Here is a 17,919-nt window from a genome sequence, read left to right as displayed (position 1 = left end):
AATCACAAAAGTGCATATATGTATGTATGTATGTATACACGCAGAAGGAAGCCACACTGCCACTTGCAGTGCAGTCAGCTACCACTATAAGGCATTTATTGCTGTAGATACAGGCCTGTGTTGGGTCACAGGGTATATTTACATGAATGTAAACTTTATTCCTTGGTTTGAGAGACCCCCTGGGAGGTCTTCATATTAGGGAAAGGTGTAGAGTCTGGAACTGCCTGGAAGTGGCACTTTATTTTAGGACCGGCCTCACGGAAATTTCAGAATAAAGGTTTTATTGCAAAAATATTCTGCACCAAAGTGGTAACTAAGTTAGTATATCCACTTTATGGACTTTAGAAGAACGCATATTGAATGATTTTTTTTCCATTTTCCACTAAGTTAATTTGGCAGAAACAATATCACATTTCCCATTAGCTTCTTGAATTCTCAAGTGGCCAAACTTAGAATGGCAACTGAACACACTGAAAGGCATCAACACTAGGAGTAAAATGTTTACTTCCAGCTCCTAAAAATCCATCTCAATGACATTTCTTCAGCAAGTGAAGAGTTATATTTTTAACTGCAAGCATGGTCTCTGTGCAGGTTGGTTTGATCAGCATTTCAGGAAGCAAAAATCCAAAATGGCCAGTGTCACGCAGCTCAAATGCAAATGCATATGGGATGCCATTTTTGTAAGCCCAGTCCATAGAGCTGCCAGAACTCACATCTGAAAGAGACAATTCAGAGAAAGCATTAAAAAATGTTAAATGCAGGTCATGCTGAAGTCATCAGAGGGTTCTTGTGGCATTTTGTCTCTGGAACCCAGTGAGTATTCTTGCAGCTCCAGCTGTTGCTTGCCCTGATCCTGAACACTCTTCAGAGAATAGCATGAAAACTCAGCACCTGGTGAAATGTGCTTAGCATAATATGGACTAGTCCCTTCATTTTCATAGGGAAAAATATTATAACTGTTTTGTGTAAAGCAAAACTTTAATTAAAGTGAATATCTAGAATAAAGCCTCAAACTGTTACTGTCTCCCCATGTGAACACAGTCTGAAGCTTTCTTTCCACAAAGATCTCCCAGCTGGACTGGAGAGTTCTGCTGCTCCTAGCCTTAAATTGGCTTTTTTAGGCAATTCATTTGCAGTGAGAAGGAGGAAAATTGGTAATCTGCCATCTTCTTTTTAAAATGCTTTAAAAGTTATTTTCATTTGTCTTACTTTCTCACCATTTCCCCACAGAATGAGAGCGTTTGCATAGGTGATGTCTTAAACAAACCTTCCTGAGGAAGTGTGCGGCTTATGCTTTCGTTATCTCCATATGTTGATTATCCAAGACACATTTTTTTATACAGATAAATCTCTCATGTGACCTGCTGTAATCTGTGCAATTTTGGCATCAATACACACTGCTTTTCCTTTGACACAGTGACTGCAGTGTAATGAGCACAAGATGATGACTATGCTGTGAGATGGAGACCCATGATAAGTGGAACAGTAGCTGAAACACAGCAATGGCAGAGGAGATGCAGGAGGTTACTTGTGAAAAGTCTTTAGCTTTTCACTTTTTTCAATGTCTGTTATCATTAGCCACAGCATTCAGACCTCAAGGTTTCAGTTAAGAAAAAAAGTGTCTTGTTAAAACCTGTTGAACTTCTTTTTCTTTTACCTGTTACAACTTAGTGCATTTGCAGTATCTGCTAAAGATATGGTTTTTAAGATCTTGGTTTTTCTTTTTAAAAAACCCCACAGTTTTCTATGATATGAATATGTTATTTGCTGGCTTTTGACTCTCAAGTGCATTTTAATCTCTTTTATTGCATCAGTTGAGTTAATCTTACTGCAATCGACTGACTGAATCAGTTGCAAAACTTTCTTCTGCCTTCCTCACAACCCAAAACCGGAACAAAGTTCAGTTTAAATAGTGTTTGCATTCTTTGTTATAATAAGGGTTTTCTCCTTCTTACTGTAGGAAGGTTAAAGTCACAAACCTGCAGACGGAAACTTACACAAAGTGCTGGATGCAGGGCCATATCTGTATCTTACACCGTAGGCTGACTGAAGAGCATTAACAGCATTATAGGCTGCTGATTCCTGGGGAGAAGAAGAAAATCAAATACATAAATTAGACTTTGAATTAAATACTGTATTGTGGTTGGAACCTGAGTCAATGGATCATTGACCTCTGGCACAGTGCTGTGTTCCACGAGTCTGTGGCAGCTAAGTTAAAATTATTGTAAAGGATAAATGCATTATTTATTTTTAATGACAGCAATTCCCTGAAAAACTTGATTTTGTATTGTATAAAAGAGCTCTCTGCACCATGAATGATCAGACATTAAGTGTTTGTAATGATAGGTATATATGTCAATTTAGCAACACAACAAATTTAGATGACATGTAAGACCATGAGATGAAATAATCTTTTAAATGCAGTTTAAAAGCCTGCGTGCATTTAGTGAAGATGAATTTCCCAGTTCACTAAACCTTGTCTCTGCCGGGCCAGTGAAGGAGAAATGATGTCTTGTTGACACTCACAGTGGTTCAGTGAGCAGATGGGAAGAAGGAAGGAGAAAAGTTCCACTTCTGAATCTCTGATCAGCAGGTAAATGTTCACTGCTGGTTTAACTTTCTCTGGGGCCTGATGATGTAGTCTTGGAGAACTCTTTCCACTATTTCAGAAATGTGATTTCAGTCCTGTAGAGGTAAAATCAGTGCCTACGTTGCAACAGCTTGCAGCTGAAAGGCTGTTTAGGAGGTTCCTGGTTTGTCCTGTGAAACTGTGTGCAAAAGGCCTGGCCCATGGAAAATTCTGAGTCACACATGGATAGGGCATCAAAACACACAGAAAGGAAAAGGAATATTACCCCCCAAAAAAGGATATTGGCAAATATACAGTGAAGGCTGGGAAAACACAGTCATCTCTTTATAGAGAACAGGAAATTATTATCTTTGGAGCTAGAAATGCTGGACTTTGAACCACTGCATGAAGCTGCAATGGTTGTTTTAGTTGTTTTATTTCCTTGAGCAGGTTTGTTTGGTTTGTGCAAGTTTTCGTAAACTCAGTCCTTACCTTGTTATTCATCAGGCAATAACTGAATACACTGGGGAAGGAGTACCCTCTACTTGCCTTCCCATTGATATGTTTCTCCTAACCTTCCACTTGTTTGCCCTCATCAGGAGTTGGGATTCTGACTTAATCCTTGGTCTGACCCATGAAGGCTTTGTCTGCCCAAGTAGAGAAGCCAGAGAAAACTGCTTTAAATGTCATTCCAGAAACAAAAATAAGTTCATTTTCACTTCCTGATGTGCAGGTAGGGCTTTGGTGAGTTTATTTTACACAGTAACTCCTCTTAGCAAATGAAAAAGAACATTTTTACTCCATTGCAAACATTAGTTAGGCACAAACAGAATTTTTGGTTTTTGAGCAGAAAGACGATGGTGCTGGAGACTCTGCCCTTTTCAGCTTGACCTCTTACCACCTCCACTGGAGAGTGTGTGGAAGCAAAGACTGCTTAACTCAGTGTTGCTGGAATTTCTGCAGGGCTGGGATGTGGTTGCCAGCCGGTGTAAGGGGTAACCTCTGATTCACCCTAACATCAAAGATGAGAAGGCCCTGTCCTGTGGGAGAGGGGAGAAGTGCTGTCACTTGCCACTCTTCCTCCAGATGCCTTGACTTCTGAGTTGTGACACACAAGACCCACGATGGGGTTGGAGTTGCTGGACCCTGTGAAGGTGGTGGGGTGGCAGTGTGAGGTCACCATGGTGGCTGTGGCTGCTCAGGGCCCGGGAAGGGGAACTCCAGCTACGGCCAGGAGCTGTTGTCTGGTGTCTGCACTGTCCCAAGCATGAGACTGTTGCTCAACCAAAATCTGCAAGCAGCTGTGCTTACCATCTCAGGGTCTTGGTGAGGAGCTGGGATGGCCTGACAAGAGGCTCAATGCCAACAGGAGACTGTGCTCAGCTGGGAGAGCTGAGAAGGCTGGAGAACAAAGTCCTGATAAATGCACCATGGCAAGTAGATCATAGCCACAAATGAGAAGACTCCCTGTGCATGAGTTACGCACTGTACAGTAATGAGACAACAGGTAATCCCGTTGAAATCTTTCAAAGACGTAGTTTGGCAATGCCCATTTAAAGTCAGCACAACAGTAATGGGTTCTCTGCAGAGGCAGAAACTATCTGGAGGTCAGACCAGGAGCATCCCAAGTCCATGTTCACCACGTGGGCACACGTCCCTGGGCACTGTGAACTTGAAGCTCTTAGCCTTGAGGAATGCAGCTGGCTTCCACTGTTAGACCCATGTGCCCCAACAAGGGACAGTTTTCAACTGCATCATACTGTGCAGGTTGGATCCTGAATAAATCCAGGCAACCAGTCTTTGAACACCCTCGAGGAGAAAATGCCACATAAAATTACCAGATTTTTGCAGAGATGTACACAAACTCAGTCATGCCATATAAGTTCCCTGCAAACACTAAGGCAAATGACAGTACAGGAAGAAAAAGGATGAAAATCAGGTGAAATTTAAAACCCTTGAGATGGATGTGTGTTTCTGCTGGTGTTTTTTTCAATCTAAAAGAGAACTTTCATTTTAAGCATCTTAAAAGAGCAGATTTCAGGAGAGTGCTAATAAGAAAGTTGTGCCTAAATTAGAACAGAATATGCATGTTGTGATCAGTACACAGCTCTCCAGTTTCAAAGCAGCTCTGAATAATTGAACACTTTAATTGAAATGGTAACTGACAGCTCACTAGAATGATCTGACCCAGACAGAAACAGCCTTTCTTCTGCTCAAAATTAATCGTAGCCCACTGTTAGCACCAAAAGCTATTTATCCGCTATGCATGTGGGGTCTTACTGTTTTCCACTGCACACCGCCCACATAGACCAGCAATGCTTATTCCATCAGTGTCAGGAAACAGAGATCTATCACTTTCCAGCTCACTGCAATTTCCAAGAGAACTGGAGAATCCAAAACCTCAGCCTAAGTTTTTTGGGACTTAAAAACCATATATTTGTGAGCCACCAGGTGATGGAGCCTTTGGCTGTAGGCAAGTGTTAAAACACACAAATAAATAATCAACAAATATTCCCTTAATTTTCACTATGATCCCTATAATGACCTTTATAAATAACAGGAAATTACTTCAATTTTCTATTTCAACCTCTTTTGTTTTTGACCTACCACAATGAAAAGAAGTATGAAGTTCCAATACTGACAAGATATTTAGAATTGGTATTTGGTTTTCATTTGTCCATGGGAATTGTTTAAAATAGTGTCTTTTTTTTTCCTTTAGGTCTGTGCTCCACTCCCTCTGATGAGAAGCCTGATCTAAGGTCTTGCAAACCTCAGGAACATCAAAACCTTCTAAACATCAAAAATTGGGATCCTTTGGTCTAAAAGCAATGGGTGGAAAGGCAGAATGTGTACGAGCTGAGGGGCAGATATGCCCAATCTCAGAATAGAATTATCCCTTAAGCAACAAGAACAACAATATATACTGGTGTGCATGAAAACTCTCAGATAAATCTTCCTTCTCATTACAAAGAATTTTCCATCTATAGCATCTGCTCCTGCCTTACATTACTCTGGACATTTTAGTCAGATACCCAGTAATCATGTACTTGCAGAGAAGCTGCTGATTCTTCTTAACACTGCGTCTTTACCTTCTTCTCTGTTGCTTGTTCCTAAAAAAAATATACTTGCACCTGCTGATCTTCAAAGGAATGAGAACCTCTGATTTTAAATTCCCAGTCTGATTTTTTTGCTAACTAAATAGTCATCAATTCACTTGGGGAATTCCTTTCTCCTTGTCATTACCAAAAAGAATGTGAAGGTAGAATAAAAAATAAACCGTAAATTTACCCGCAGTCATTACAGGGTTTGGTGAATAGTCCCCACAAGTCTCATATTTTTAGCTCCTCTGGCTGCTTAGTTAACTTGTAATTTGCTCTGTTTCATAGGAATGGCATCAGACAGAAGAATGTTTAATAGCTACTGAAATTAAGTGTCTCAACAGAAATAAACCTACAAAGAGAGTTTAGTTTGTGGAGTCCTGGCTGCTCAGCCTCCTGAGGGAACAGTTGAGTGAAACTTGAGTGAAGCCCCAGGGACTGACAACATCATTCATTCTGCTCAGAATAAATCCAAGGTGCAGTTAAGCTCCTTTGGAGAAAACTAGCTTAAACCAGCAAGTTAAAAGTCATTGCAACTTTCAAGGTCAAAATGGGAGATAAATGGAATATGTAATTTTATTCAGGATTGAGGGGGAAAGAAAGAGGCTTGGAACTGGTTGGTGCAATGTGGGTCTGTGAGCAGGAGCAAACAGAGAGCAAAGCTTAGCCACGTGTCCCTCAGAGAATAAGCCATAAGGGGGGTTTTATGAACAGGAGGCTGGCTAAAACAGACCTCAGACTGCAAGCAGAGGGAATAGCTCTGCATTTGGATGAGCCTGGAATACATGAAATGTACTCATCTGTGAATCAATAAGCTTACATCAAAAATTATTTTTAATTTATTTTTCTAATATAGAGAAGCTCCTGATTTTAATTACCTGCTTGTCTGAAAGGGTTAAAAACACTATGTCTGACCTGAATGATACATAGTGCAATTGAAGCTTTAATTTTGGTAAAATCAAAGAGATTCCTCCTTGAATTGATAAACATAAACAGTTTCAATTTTATTTTGTTCATAACATTGAAGATGATCTTCTTTGTGCTCCTAGTGTTTAAGTTCTGAGCATGAAGAGACAGAATTTCAGCTAGATACCCAAGGACCTATGTAATTCCCATTACAGTTAATTAAATAAAATTATAATAACTATAATTAAAATTAGGGATTTATCCTATAAAGTAATTTAAAGGGACTGATGGATGAAAGGCATGATGCCATTTTAATCAAATCACCACTGACTCGTGGTGAGTGAAGGTTATATAACCAGAAATGTGATTGCAAGTGGATCCAGAGTAAACACTGCTCAATATTATATATGTGCAAAGTATTGAAGAAACAAGTCTCCTTTCAAGACAAAAATATACACTTTGGAGCACATTCTCCAAGCTTTAATGTACTTACCACACAGTTGAAGTTTGGAATGGTTGCATATTTGTATGAGTAAGGGTACAGCAGCATCTGTGCATAGGCATGGAAGGACAAATAGGCTTTTATTTGCTTCCGGTGCTTGCGGAGAAAGTGAGCAACAGCCTTTACTTCAGGCTCAGACTCGGGAAAAGGACCACAGTAAGTGTCATCACATGGGTGTAGGGAAGCTCCTTCATCTAGAGGTTGAAAGAGAAAGTTGGTGGTGAACAATCACAGAGAAATTCCAGCTTCTGGCTCAGCCTCTTTTGGTCCACGTGCAAAAGCGTGAAAAGCAATAAACAAATTAAATTGCTTTCTTGTGCCTGATGGGCATGAGCCTGGGGGACTTCAGTGCAGCAATCTGCTTGTTCATCTCATAGACACACCAAGCTCCCAATCAGCCAGCTACAGGTGATTATCCCCAGAGGATACATTCTTTCCAAATGAAAAAGGAGAACCTGACTTCGTTGCATTTTCTTCCTGGCTTTTTGCATCAGCGTTGCAGTGTTAAAACTATTGATGGGTCTCAGTTGGTCTATTTGTAATCAGAGAGCTGTACCTCTTTCATTGGTCACTCTCAGGACAAATCTAGCCTTTTACAGCTTTTACTGTATTACCTATGACAGTGGTGGTTACAATGGTAGGCAGACAACCTCAACAGGAATTATCTTAAAAATATGATAATAGCTCCTGATTACTGCCTATTTTCACCCCTGCAAACCTCATGGAAGAAAAAAAAAAACAAACCAAAAAAAAGAGAAGCCACATGGGATGACTGCTCAGTCAGCTAAAATAGAAATCCCCTCAGTTTAATCACCTCAGTTTGCACAGGGCCTAACTTTACTTCAAGTCTGGGGCAGGGGTTCAGTTTTGAGGATATCTTTGTGTCAACCTGCTCAGGTGGCAGCAAGCTGCACAAGAGTAACCTACATATAATATGCCATGAGGTACTGAAAGATGAAACTTAGGAAAGGAGATGTGGTGGTGGCTCCTTTATAATTTAGCAATTCTGGATCTAAGCCATTGTCTCATTTACAGTTTAGGGCCTGGGCCTAAAAGAACAATATTTATGCAAATCTACTCTGATCTTTTATCTGCTGCAATTTCAAAATACTGCACATTTTACATTGACCTGCAGAATAATAATGGTTTGCTTGCAAACTTCCCTGGAGCCATCAGGGACTTACAACAACAGTGTTTTATTAGCTTTACTTTGTATAGTAAGTACTGCCACCTTCAATTAATATGAAAAGAGCTGTGTGTGAGAAGGCATAATGCTATCAACTAAAACAGGATTATGCAATCAGCCTAATGTCAAAAAAAAAAAAAAAGAAAGAAATGGAAGAATTTCATGCTGCAGTTTTATTTGTAAGATAAAAATTGAGGCTACCAGCTACCACTCAATGGCCACAGGTGGGGATTTCAAAGGTATTAGTGCTTGGATTGCAGTGGATATGGAAGGGTTATAGAGAGGGCAGATGGTCTTCTCCATGCAGAACAGATGGCCACCAAGTCATCCAAATCCCAAGAGCACTCTGCCTCGATTTCTTATCAGATAATATAGCTGCAGGAGAGCTATTGAACAGTCTCCAGAGCCTTTGCCTTTTTTTTTTTTTTTTGGATACTTCATCTCCTGTTTCAGTGTTGTATACTAAATCATGGCAATGGATAATAATGTTAATAAACAGTGGATCCCTACAAGCTAATGATAAAATTACCCAGTGGCAAAATATGGCTCAGTTTAGAGACTTCCAGGGAAGGAAAAAGCCTCTCTAAACTGTTCAGCCTATGGTGAGCCATGTACCATCCCAGAGATAGTTAGTGCTCTACCTTAAGTGAAGCTAACTGTTGATAAAAAGAGGAGGTTTCCATGGTGGCCTTGGATAATGTAAGGGTATGCTCAATTTTCATACTGGAAGTTCTTTAAGTAACCCAAGAATGAAAAAAGAGTTGGACATTTCTAAGTTACAGTCATGAGAAGCAAATGGAATTGTGTAAAATGTTACCATGCTGCCTTGTTTTTGTACCTGATAGCATACCAGGGGAGGACAAGGATTCAACATCCATCATGAGAGCAAATGAACAGAGGAAATGTGTGCCAAGACTGATAAAGCCAGTGCTCTGGTACAGAAGGAAGAGTGAGAGGATGAATGAGCCAGAGCTCATTCAAGCTGGAGCTTGATTTTCAAACTTCCTTGCACCCACTTCTGCCAGGATGGGATATTGTCCTCAGTGAGCAGTGGGGTGCACTGGAAATTGGGATGTGCTGGAAATTTTAACTCCTGCTATTGCTCTCTTGGGGATTTGGATGCACCTGCTTTAACTAGATTTGCCCACTTTAATTAATTATAAGTACCTGATTATTTCCTTAAAAGTTGCTATTATTTCATTATCATTAAACCACTTATTGCACATATATGTGCATTGCAAGGAGCATTTCTACCCAGAGTTCTTGCTGCCAGTATTCATGTGGGCCTGTGTGCAATGTGTGTGCACTCTTTTGAGTACAGGTTGCTGCAACATGAAATCTAGCAGCGATATGGCTCTTGGCTTGGTCCCTAGAGAGTCATAAAACTCACATCAAAGTCCAACACTAGAAAGGAAGAGGAAAGCAGATGGGATGCTGTGTTATCAGCACTGACTAGCTCACTGCTGATAGCATTTGGTGGCTTTGCTGAGGCTGGAATCTGCCACAGCACACCTGCCTGGAAGCCCCACCGTGAAGTTCAAGCCTGTCAGAAAACTCTTAAGTGCAACTGAACTGAATGGAAATGTTTTTACAAGCATATGCAGTTTTAAATGTTAAACTCACCATGATTACACAAGCCTCAAAGTGTGATATGATCCATATTCTTCTCTGACTCATCTAATATCAGATATTAATGAGAATGCCAGGTGATTGGTCAGGGTCATCAGAGTACCAGTCAGCCCAGTTCATGAAAGACCTTTTTATTCTCCATTAAAATAGACAATTAGACAGACTTTGGGGTCCAAAGCAGGAAGCTGAGCATGTGCTTTTTGGGATGAGAAGCAGACTTGAAAGAATTTTTATTTTTTAAACTTGGATGGGGACCTGTCTTTCATGTAAGTGCAGGGGAGAAATGCAACAAGTAGGGGATTATAGCGCACAACATATGTGAGTATTGTTACAGTTTCATGAAGCCTAGAAAAAACAGTTTTTTGAATTAAAACTAAGCAAACATTTTTAGGACTGAATAAAAAATGTGTTTTGATACAGTGGCTAGGGAGCAGGAAGAGGGAGGAGGAATCAAAAAAAAAATTAATTAGAATTAGAAAGAAAATGCACTCTGTATTAATTTTGCACTGATAGGCACCTAACATCTCTCAACACATTATAAGAGAACTGATCATTCCAGTTATACCAGTGGCTATTTTCTGAACAGTAAGTGGGTGTCCCCAGAAAATACTTGCAGTTGTGGCTTACACACTTAAGTAAACCATGGTAACAGTGATGCAGGACTCATTCATTTTTATGTTATTCCTGCAGCATAAAATTGCCTTAAAGATTGTGATAGTAGCCCTGGGCTTGTCTTCTGTAAAGAAGGTTTCTCAACTAACACAGGCTTTCTGTAAATGCTTCTGTCTCAGCCCTCTCCTTAGAGCAGGTAGAGTTGAAAACAATTTGAAGTAAATTTCACAGGTCCATCCTGGATTGGATGTATGCATCTGTCCACAATCACTTTTATCTTTACAGTTTTCAAAGCCCTACTTAAAGAACCCAGCTGTTTCCAGCCAGAGTGTACAGTGCTCATCCATACTGCAAGAGTATAGTGGAAACATGTAGAGGAAGAGGGGATGGGCTGAAGGCAGGGCCCTTGTACTACACAAACACAATTTCTTGTCTTTACAAGCTTGTAATATAAATAAGGAAGGTGGGCTAATGCTGGCTGAAGCAACAGCTGCACAGAGAGCTAAAGGAAGTGCCTTAAGATGGGACAGCAGGTCAGCAGGTATATATTACTGTATTTAAGTGTTGTTACTTCCTTACACTAGAACCTTTAGGGGCTGCTTACCCCTGTGTGAATTGCTCAATCTTTAGGTAAGATTTAAGAAAATACCATTTTTTCTTGGTGGATCCATTCCAAACCTTCTGGTAGTCACTTCATTACCGCTGCGTTCTCTATGCAAAATTCACGCCAATTTTTATGAAGTACTTACAGAACTGCTGGAAGCTTAAAATTGTATCTCCATGAATTTAGAAGCACCTTCTTTCTTTATTAACTCACTGATAATAATGGCCTTAAGGACACTGAGGCCAGCAAAGTCAGTCTGACATTTCCAAAGTTAAATCATTTCAGAGAAATGGCAAATTGAATAAAATGAAGCTTGAAATGTTCCCTGAAGCTACAGTTAAAAGGTAAGATTTACAGGTAGATCTTGAAAAGTCATGGTTCATTCTCAATGTTATGCTTCAAATTATTTATATGATTGCCAAAATACAGAATAGCTGTATGTATGATTTAAAAAATTTTGCCACATTCTCCATGACAAGGTTTTGCTGACGATAAGCTCTGTTTTTCCAGGTTTGAGAACTTTTATTTTTTAAGAAGTTATTAGAAAGATTTGAGCCTTGGCTTATGGCTTTATGTGAAAAAAATCTTCAACTATGGAAAAGAGAACACTTCACAACAGATGTGATCTAACCTACTTGGATAATTACCTCTGCTGAATAAGTAAATACAGGGTAATCTGAACTGGGGGACCAAAGTATCTCCATACTTACCACACCATTTCACTTTCCAGTTGCGATTAGCATCAACACCATGACAGTGAAACCTCATGTTCTTTGATCTTGTTTTTCTCCAAAATCGATCCTAGCATAAGTAACAAAATATTTAAATAGCAATATTACTCTATTTTGGCAAAAATCTATTTGTACACATAACAAATCAACCCTGGTAAACATATTCAGTATTCTGTTTTAAATGGAATAATTTATTTCCAAGGCACAAAGTGATGGACCAGATTTATGCAGAGTCACCTTTGAATAATGTAATAACTATTTGCTCTTTCTTGTCTGAATAGTTTTTCAAATAATACTACTGCCATTACTTACATTTGTCCAGCTGAAATGATATCCATCCACATTAAATACAGGCATGATATAGAAATACAACTGAGTTAGCATCTTTCTCATGTCAGGATCAGTCTGGTATGTCTGAAGAGCCTAAAGCAGAAAAGCCAAAGAAAATAGTTTCCATAATAAAAATAATTTCCCAATTAAGTATTGTGGTGGACTATGACAGTCACGAGGCATTTGGCAGTACAGAGGTCTGCTCTCATGGCAGCACAGACATCCTTCTAGCTGTGCCTGAAGGGCTGACATCTTCCTGCAAATGTGATTCAGACAGTGTGTGAACATGTGAGAAAGGTGTCCTAAAGACCCTATTCTCCCTGCTTCTCAGTTGCTTTCAATACTCAAGAAAATACAACTCATATTACAGAAAAGAAAATGCATGCAAAGTTTTTCTTGAAGTAAGAGCTGTGAGTCAGTGGAATACTTTCTTAGTTGAAGAAGTGAACTTAGCTCCTGTAAGACAGTGCAGCCCTGTTGTTTCCACTAGGTGATTTGATAAGGTCTTGAGGCAGTTAAGGCTCAGATTAACAACACAGCTTTTGTTTGTATTCAAAGTAGCTCACTATTTTATTCCCTTACAATTTAGGCGCCCCTCTATTTTTGGAGAACCTTTAGTATATAGGTTAGTAAAAGAAGTCTAGGTAGGGAAAGTTTTTTGGTTTTTTATCCATTCTGCATCTTAGAAAAATGCAGCAAAACTAGAGGCTCCTCAGCAGGTCTATTGCTAGTGCCAGAGATGGTCCTTTACCAGTTCCAGGAAGCTTATACTCCACTTATTCTCTTGCAAATACTGTGCCTTGACATAGCTGGGCATCAAATCTGCATCCTTTGAAGTTTAAGTCCTGATTTTATAAGGTGAGGAATCCAGTGCTTCATGTGGCAGGTGGAAAGCATATCACACTGATGCTGGGTTGAGAGGCATGCCTGAGCTTGGCTCCTCTCCTCCTGCTGCTGTGATTACAGCCTTCTGCTCTGCAGTACTTCTGGCCCTTCAGATCTGAAGAGTAGCATGTGTTTGGGGAGCAAAGGGAAACATTTGCTCTGAAATAAACTAAGCTAAATGCTTTTCAATTGACAAATGCTTAGGAACAGTGTGAAGTACAGGAATTCAATACTTCTGGGCTCCTGATGATGCAGCTGTTTGAATTGCTGAAGCTGCCATGGGAGCTGATGGATGCTTTTTGTGGAATATCTGTAAGAAATAACCATACATTTGGACAACTCTGGGGCTGAAATTTACTCATGGAGGAGTATGACTTTTTTTTCTTTACTGAGGGGATTAGTGGGACTTCTAAATACTTCTCCTATGTGGTTCATTAACCGTCCCTCTGTTGTGCTGCACTTTCTCCTTGCCCAGCTTCATCTCAGCCTCCCAAAGTGCTCTGCACGTGCAAGTCCTTCAGCCTCAGTGTCAGATCCAAAGCAGCACATGATCCTTGTGAACAGCCAAGACACCCAGTGCTACTCCACACTGAGCTCCTCTGCTCCAGCCAGGCAAGAGGAGGGGACAGTGAGAAACAGAAGGCAAGGCAAAGCACAGAATGAAATGGGACAGGGTGGTGTGGAGCATTGCACCTTAGGATGAGGTCCTGAAAGAGAGCTTGTTTGGAGGAGAGAAGAGATGATAGTGTGCTTTTGAAGGGAATCTTCATGGACTGCCCAGGAGAAAGCCCCAGTCAATGAAGAGGTCATAGGTTCCTGGTCCATTTGCCAGAAATTCCCCAAAAATTCATAGCTGGTCTTGCATTTAAAATTGATTTACTTGTATTAAAAAGCCATATCAAGTCTTCAAATGGGTTTGGGTAAAAAAAATTGGTGTTAAGGGAACTTCAAAAAAATCAGTTTTGTCAAAACATTGATTTCTCAAATCAGTGGTTAGTCAAAAACAATGACCATGAAAAAAAGGACTGTGTGTTATTGCTATTTCACATGCAGATGACACGTATTGAAGTAAACAGGGCTACTGTGTACATTAGGCTGGCCCTGCACTTAAATCTGGACAGGATTAGGAGCCTATGTGGTAAGTATGGAAGTTAAACTGGCAAAACTGTTCTTACAGCTGGAAACAGAACCAACCCATGCTCCAAATTGTGAGTTAAAAAAAATGAACATTTTTGTCTTGCTTATTTCAGAAGTAGTAATAGGGAGAAGTAGTTTAGCTGAGGAGGAAATAAAGCACCACACACCACTTCCTTTCACTGCTTTTCTATTTTTAGACAGTTTTAGCAAATTAAGCTCAGGTTGTGTAGCCACGGTGGGTATTTACATACCAGTGATGATGATGATGAAATTTGTATATGTGTTTGTATCTGTTTTTTGTGTGCTGTCAGTTACATTGGTAATTATGCATTTTGTTACACTGGGCTATATGCTGTGTTTGAAACTGCAATGCTGCAAGACTAAAATCTTTAAAACACTTTTAAAATCATCTCCTTAAAATAACTACAGATAGTTAATTAATGTAAGTTAATACACTGCTTAAAAATGCATTAATGAATTTTGAATATTTTCCTGAACCTTTACAAATTTGCAAAAAGTGGCACAATTAAAATATTTGAATTAAGATTTTTTAGTATACAATATGTTTTAAATCCTGTGAAGAATATCTTTTCCTTGCTAGGTGAAAGCACTACCATTTAGAAACCTAAACAATATAGGCAGCAAAATGCCAAGTTTTATAGTGACTTTATGTTATTTTAATGCCTGTTGTCATTGACAAAATACTAGAAGAGACTTTGGAAAGCATTATAGTCCCCAGTAATAATCCTTAAAATTGAAAGTCTTAATGTTGGTTTAGAGCCAAATATGTTATTCAGTTCTGTTCTTTAAAGAATATATGGGGTTTAAAAATAACTTTGTCACCCTTTTAGAGTAGTATTTCATTAAAAATATAGTTGGATCTAGAGTGGCTTTCTACTTTGAAAGCCAGCAGATAGTGTGAGATCATATTCACTCTTTCTGCTGAAAATACTTTGTCTTTCGCACGGCTTTTATCTGGTATTTTTATTTGATGCATGTAATCAGGCAGCACAGACAGTATAATCTTTGGCAATGAGCCTTACAGTTACCAAGGTGTGTCCTTGCTGGAGCAAAGCCCACAACTTGCTTTTTGTGATGTGACTCTTGAGTTCTCCCAACCTCCCCCAGCCCCGGCCCCGGCCGTGCTGAAAGGTTTTCTCTCTGCTGTGACACAAATAGGAGCCATTAGTGAATTAACTGCATTGTAGTTTGCAGAGAGCTCTCAGAATATGGGTTGGTTCTGCTTCCCCATCATGCAATCAATAGCAGCTTTGCTGCTGAATGTGCTGAGAGCCAGAGCAGCCCAATAAACGCTGAATTGTGTTATTAGTGAGCGAACAGATGATAGAGGAATGCTGCCAGCACCGTGCAGGCAATCTGCCTGGAGGTGGGGAGAGCACCAGGGATTAATAGGATGGGGCTCCATCATCTGGATCAGCTGAGTGGTGGTTGCTGATAGAGCTACAGCAGCTTATGCTGGCTGAGGATATGGTCCAGAGGAAATTTAATTTAGGGGACGAAGTAAACAAAAGAGTTATATTGTAAACTGCCAAGGCAATAAAGGCGAGAGTGCAAAATGGATTTAGGATGCAGTTAGGCTTTTTATAAAATCAGGGGATTGAGTGAGAAGGACAAAGCAAGGAGACAGGGTTGGGAGAAACTCTGAAATCCCAACTGAGCTTAATAAGGATTTGCTATCCCACAATTAATTATTATTAAATTTAAGGTAACAATCAGCTTTTACTCTTTCTGATTTTGAATTAAACAACCATACTGAATTAAACAGTTACTATTTTAGCTCAAAGAACTGACTCCATTTACTGCTCTGCCAGAAATCGCACAAAACTGCTTCTGGCAAAACAGGATTAACCCTTCCGTGCCATTATTAAGATATCAGTTAAAACACCTTTTCTGACAGAAATACATAATATTTTACTTTTATCTGCACATGTTACACTTTAGCAGGCTGATGCTATGATCTGCCATTCTGGCCTTCACTGCCACTTTATCAGTTTGGCAAGTTAGTAATTAGCTCTGTCACCGCTCTTGGAAACAGTGCAGCTTTTTATCTCTGTTTTCCCTTTTGCTGCTAGTGTCCTGCTTTGGCATTCAAATCACAAGCAGAGTGCTAAGCCCATTATTAATGCTAAGATACAGCTGAGTATTTAAAAACAAATGGCTTAAAACAAAAGGTCAAATTTTCAAGGCTGAAGCTTGAACTGGGTCTGATTTATCCTTTTTGTTTAATACAATGCAAAACCTTCCTTCCTCTTTGAAGGCATTTACCACAGGAGAAACCCAGAAACAACTGAGAAAGAGGAGTGTGCTGCAACACTCCTTAACACCCATAAAAAGAGTCTGACAAGAAGGATCTGCAGAGTCCCAAAGACTTGACTGTGTAGCTCCTTAAGGACGCAAATGGAAAAGATGCTGAGGCAGAGAAGAGGCGGAGGGATGATGGTGGGATTGATATGCTAGAGAAGCAAACAGCCATTCCAGGAATCTTGTGCAAGGCTGGGACCACTCAAGCAAGGGCAGGATCTTGTGGGAAAGAAGATGCATAATTGCACAGATCTTAATAGAAACTGGAGAGACAACTTCTTGGTGCCACTCAGAGAGGTAGTACAAAAGGAAAAAGAAAAACCTCTTAGATGCCAAACAAGTCAAGGACTGCCTATCTGGGAAAAAAAAGGCCTGAGTTATTCTGAAGCACTGTGAATGCTTTAAAAGGAGCAACACAGATTTCTTTACTAGTAATTGTATGAAATTAGTGCCCACCAAGATATAGGCCTCTGAAAAATGTAATAATTGAATTTTGCATCCTAATTGAGTTGCTCCATGGTAGTACATATTGAGAGAAACTCAAGAGAACTCACTTGAATACATGCTTCAATTAAATTTTTGAGACCAAATTAAATACTTAAGATATAAACAATTGCTTGTAATTCCATTTCTGGAACAAATAAATTGTCCAACATATGGAATTATCTTTCACAGTCCTTTTTCATGCTCAGTAGTCTTTCTGCATATCAGCAGTTTTACTGAGACCCTAATTACTCAGTACCATCATACAGGAGTGGACTGCTAAAATACAGAGCAGAATTTCTTCCTTAGGGCAACTAATGTGTTGGAACAACAATGTGAATTCTTTTCATGTCTTGAAGAAGAACATACCCAACAGCCTAAAAGCCTTCAGGGGGTAGAATCTGAATGTCCTAGTGATGAATAAAATAAGAATTTATAGGAGCAAGTGTCATTGAGGAATTCCTATTACAGGCACAACACAGCTGCAGTGTTACTTTTATCAAGATCTACTTACATTGTGAAAAATTAATATCTGCAAGCAAAATTAAAGCACTTTTTACCTTCTAAAGGTCATGGGTAGGCAGAAAGATGCAGCTGAGTAGCTGAAAGTGTGCACAAAAAATAACACAGTACTTTCTTTTGGAAAACTAAAACCAATTTTGACTGGTTTTTAAATTTGTTATCATGAAGGTGTAACAGCAAAGGAAAGAACCTTCCCTAAACTGTCTTACTGTTGGATAAAACCTGGGCAATTCCACCACAGATCAAAAGAGACAGAGATACTTCACAGCATAAAAATGGTTTGCCACAGTTGCCTTTAAAACAATGCATCACATGCCTCGTTGTGGTGATACCATGGTACTGCACTCCATCTTTTTGGCATTGGCTTCGATTTTATCCATTAAAAAAAAAAAAAGGCATCACA

At 39.6% G+C, this 17,919-nt stretch overlaps 1 protein-coding gene across 1 annotated transcript in view; it reads right to left on the bottom strand.

Annotated features, from left to right (window-relative positions):
• Window positions 1-527: 527 nt before the first annotated feature.
• Window positions 528-17,919, bottom strand: part of CPA6 (carboxypeptidase A6) — a gene marked incomplete at both ends in the record, with an annotated part of 79,589 nt that continues 62,197 nt past the window's right edge. Inside the window, 5 exons of the mRNA XM_084216783.1 lie at window positions 528-715; window positions 1,998-2,082; window positions 7,067-7,269; window positions 11,817-11,907; window positions 12,150-12,260. Of these exons, the coding sequence (XP_084072909.1) occupies window positions 528-715; window positions 1,998-2,082; window positions 7,067-7,269; window positions 11,817-11,907; window positions 12,150-12,260 (678 nt within the window). The remainder of the gene's footprint in view (window positions 716-1,997; window positions 2,083-7,066; window positions 7,270-11,816; window positions 11,908-12,149; window positions 12,261-17,919) is intronic.

The sequence above is a fragment of the Fringilla coelebs genome, assembly GCF_963513975.1.
Source record: "Fringilla coelebs genome assembly, chromosome: 1".
In the NCBI taxonomy this organism is placed as follows: domain Eukaryota; kingdom Metazoa; phylum Chordata; class Aves; order Passeriformes; family Fringillidae; genus Fringilla; species Fringilla coelebs.
This window is presented reverse-complemented; position numbering and strand designations above follow the sequence as displayed.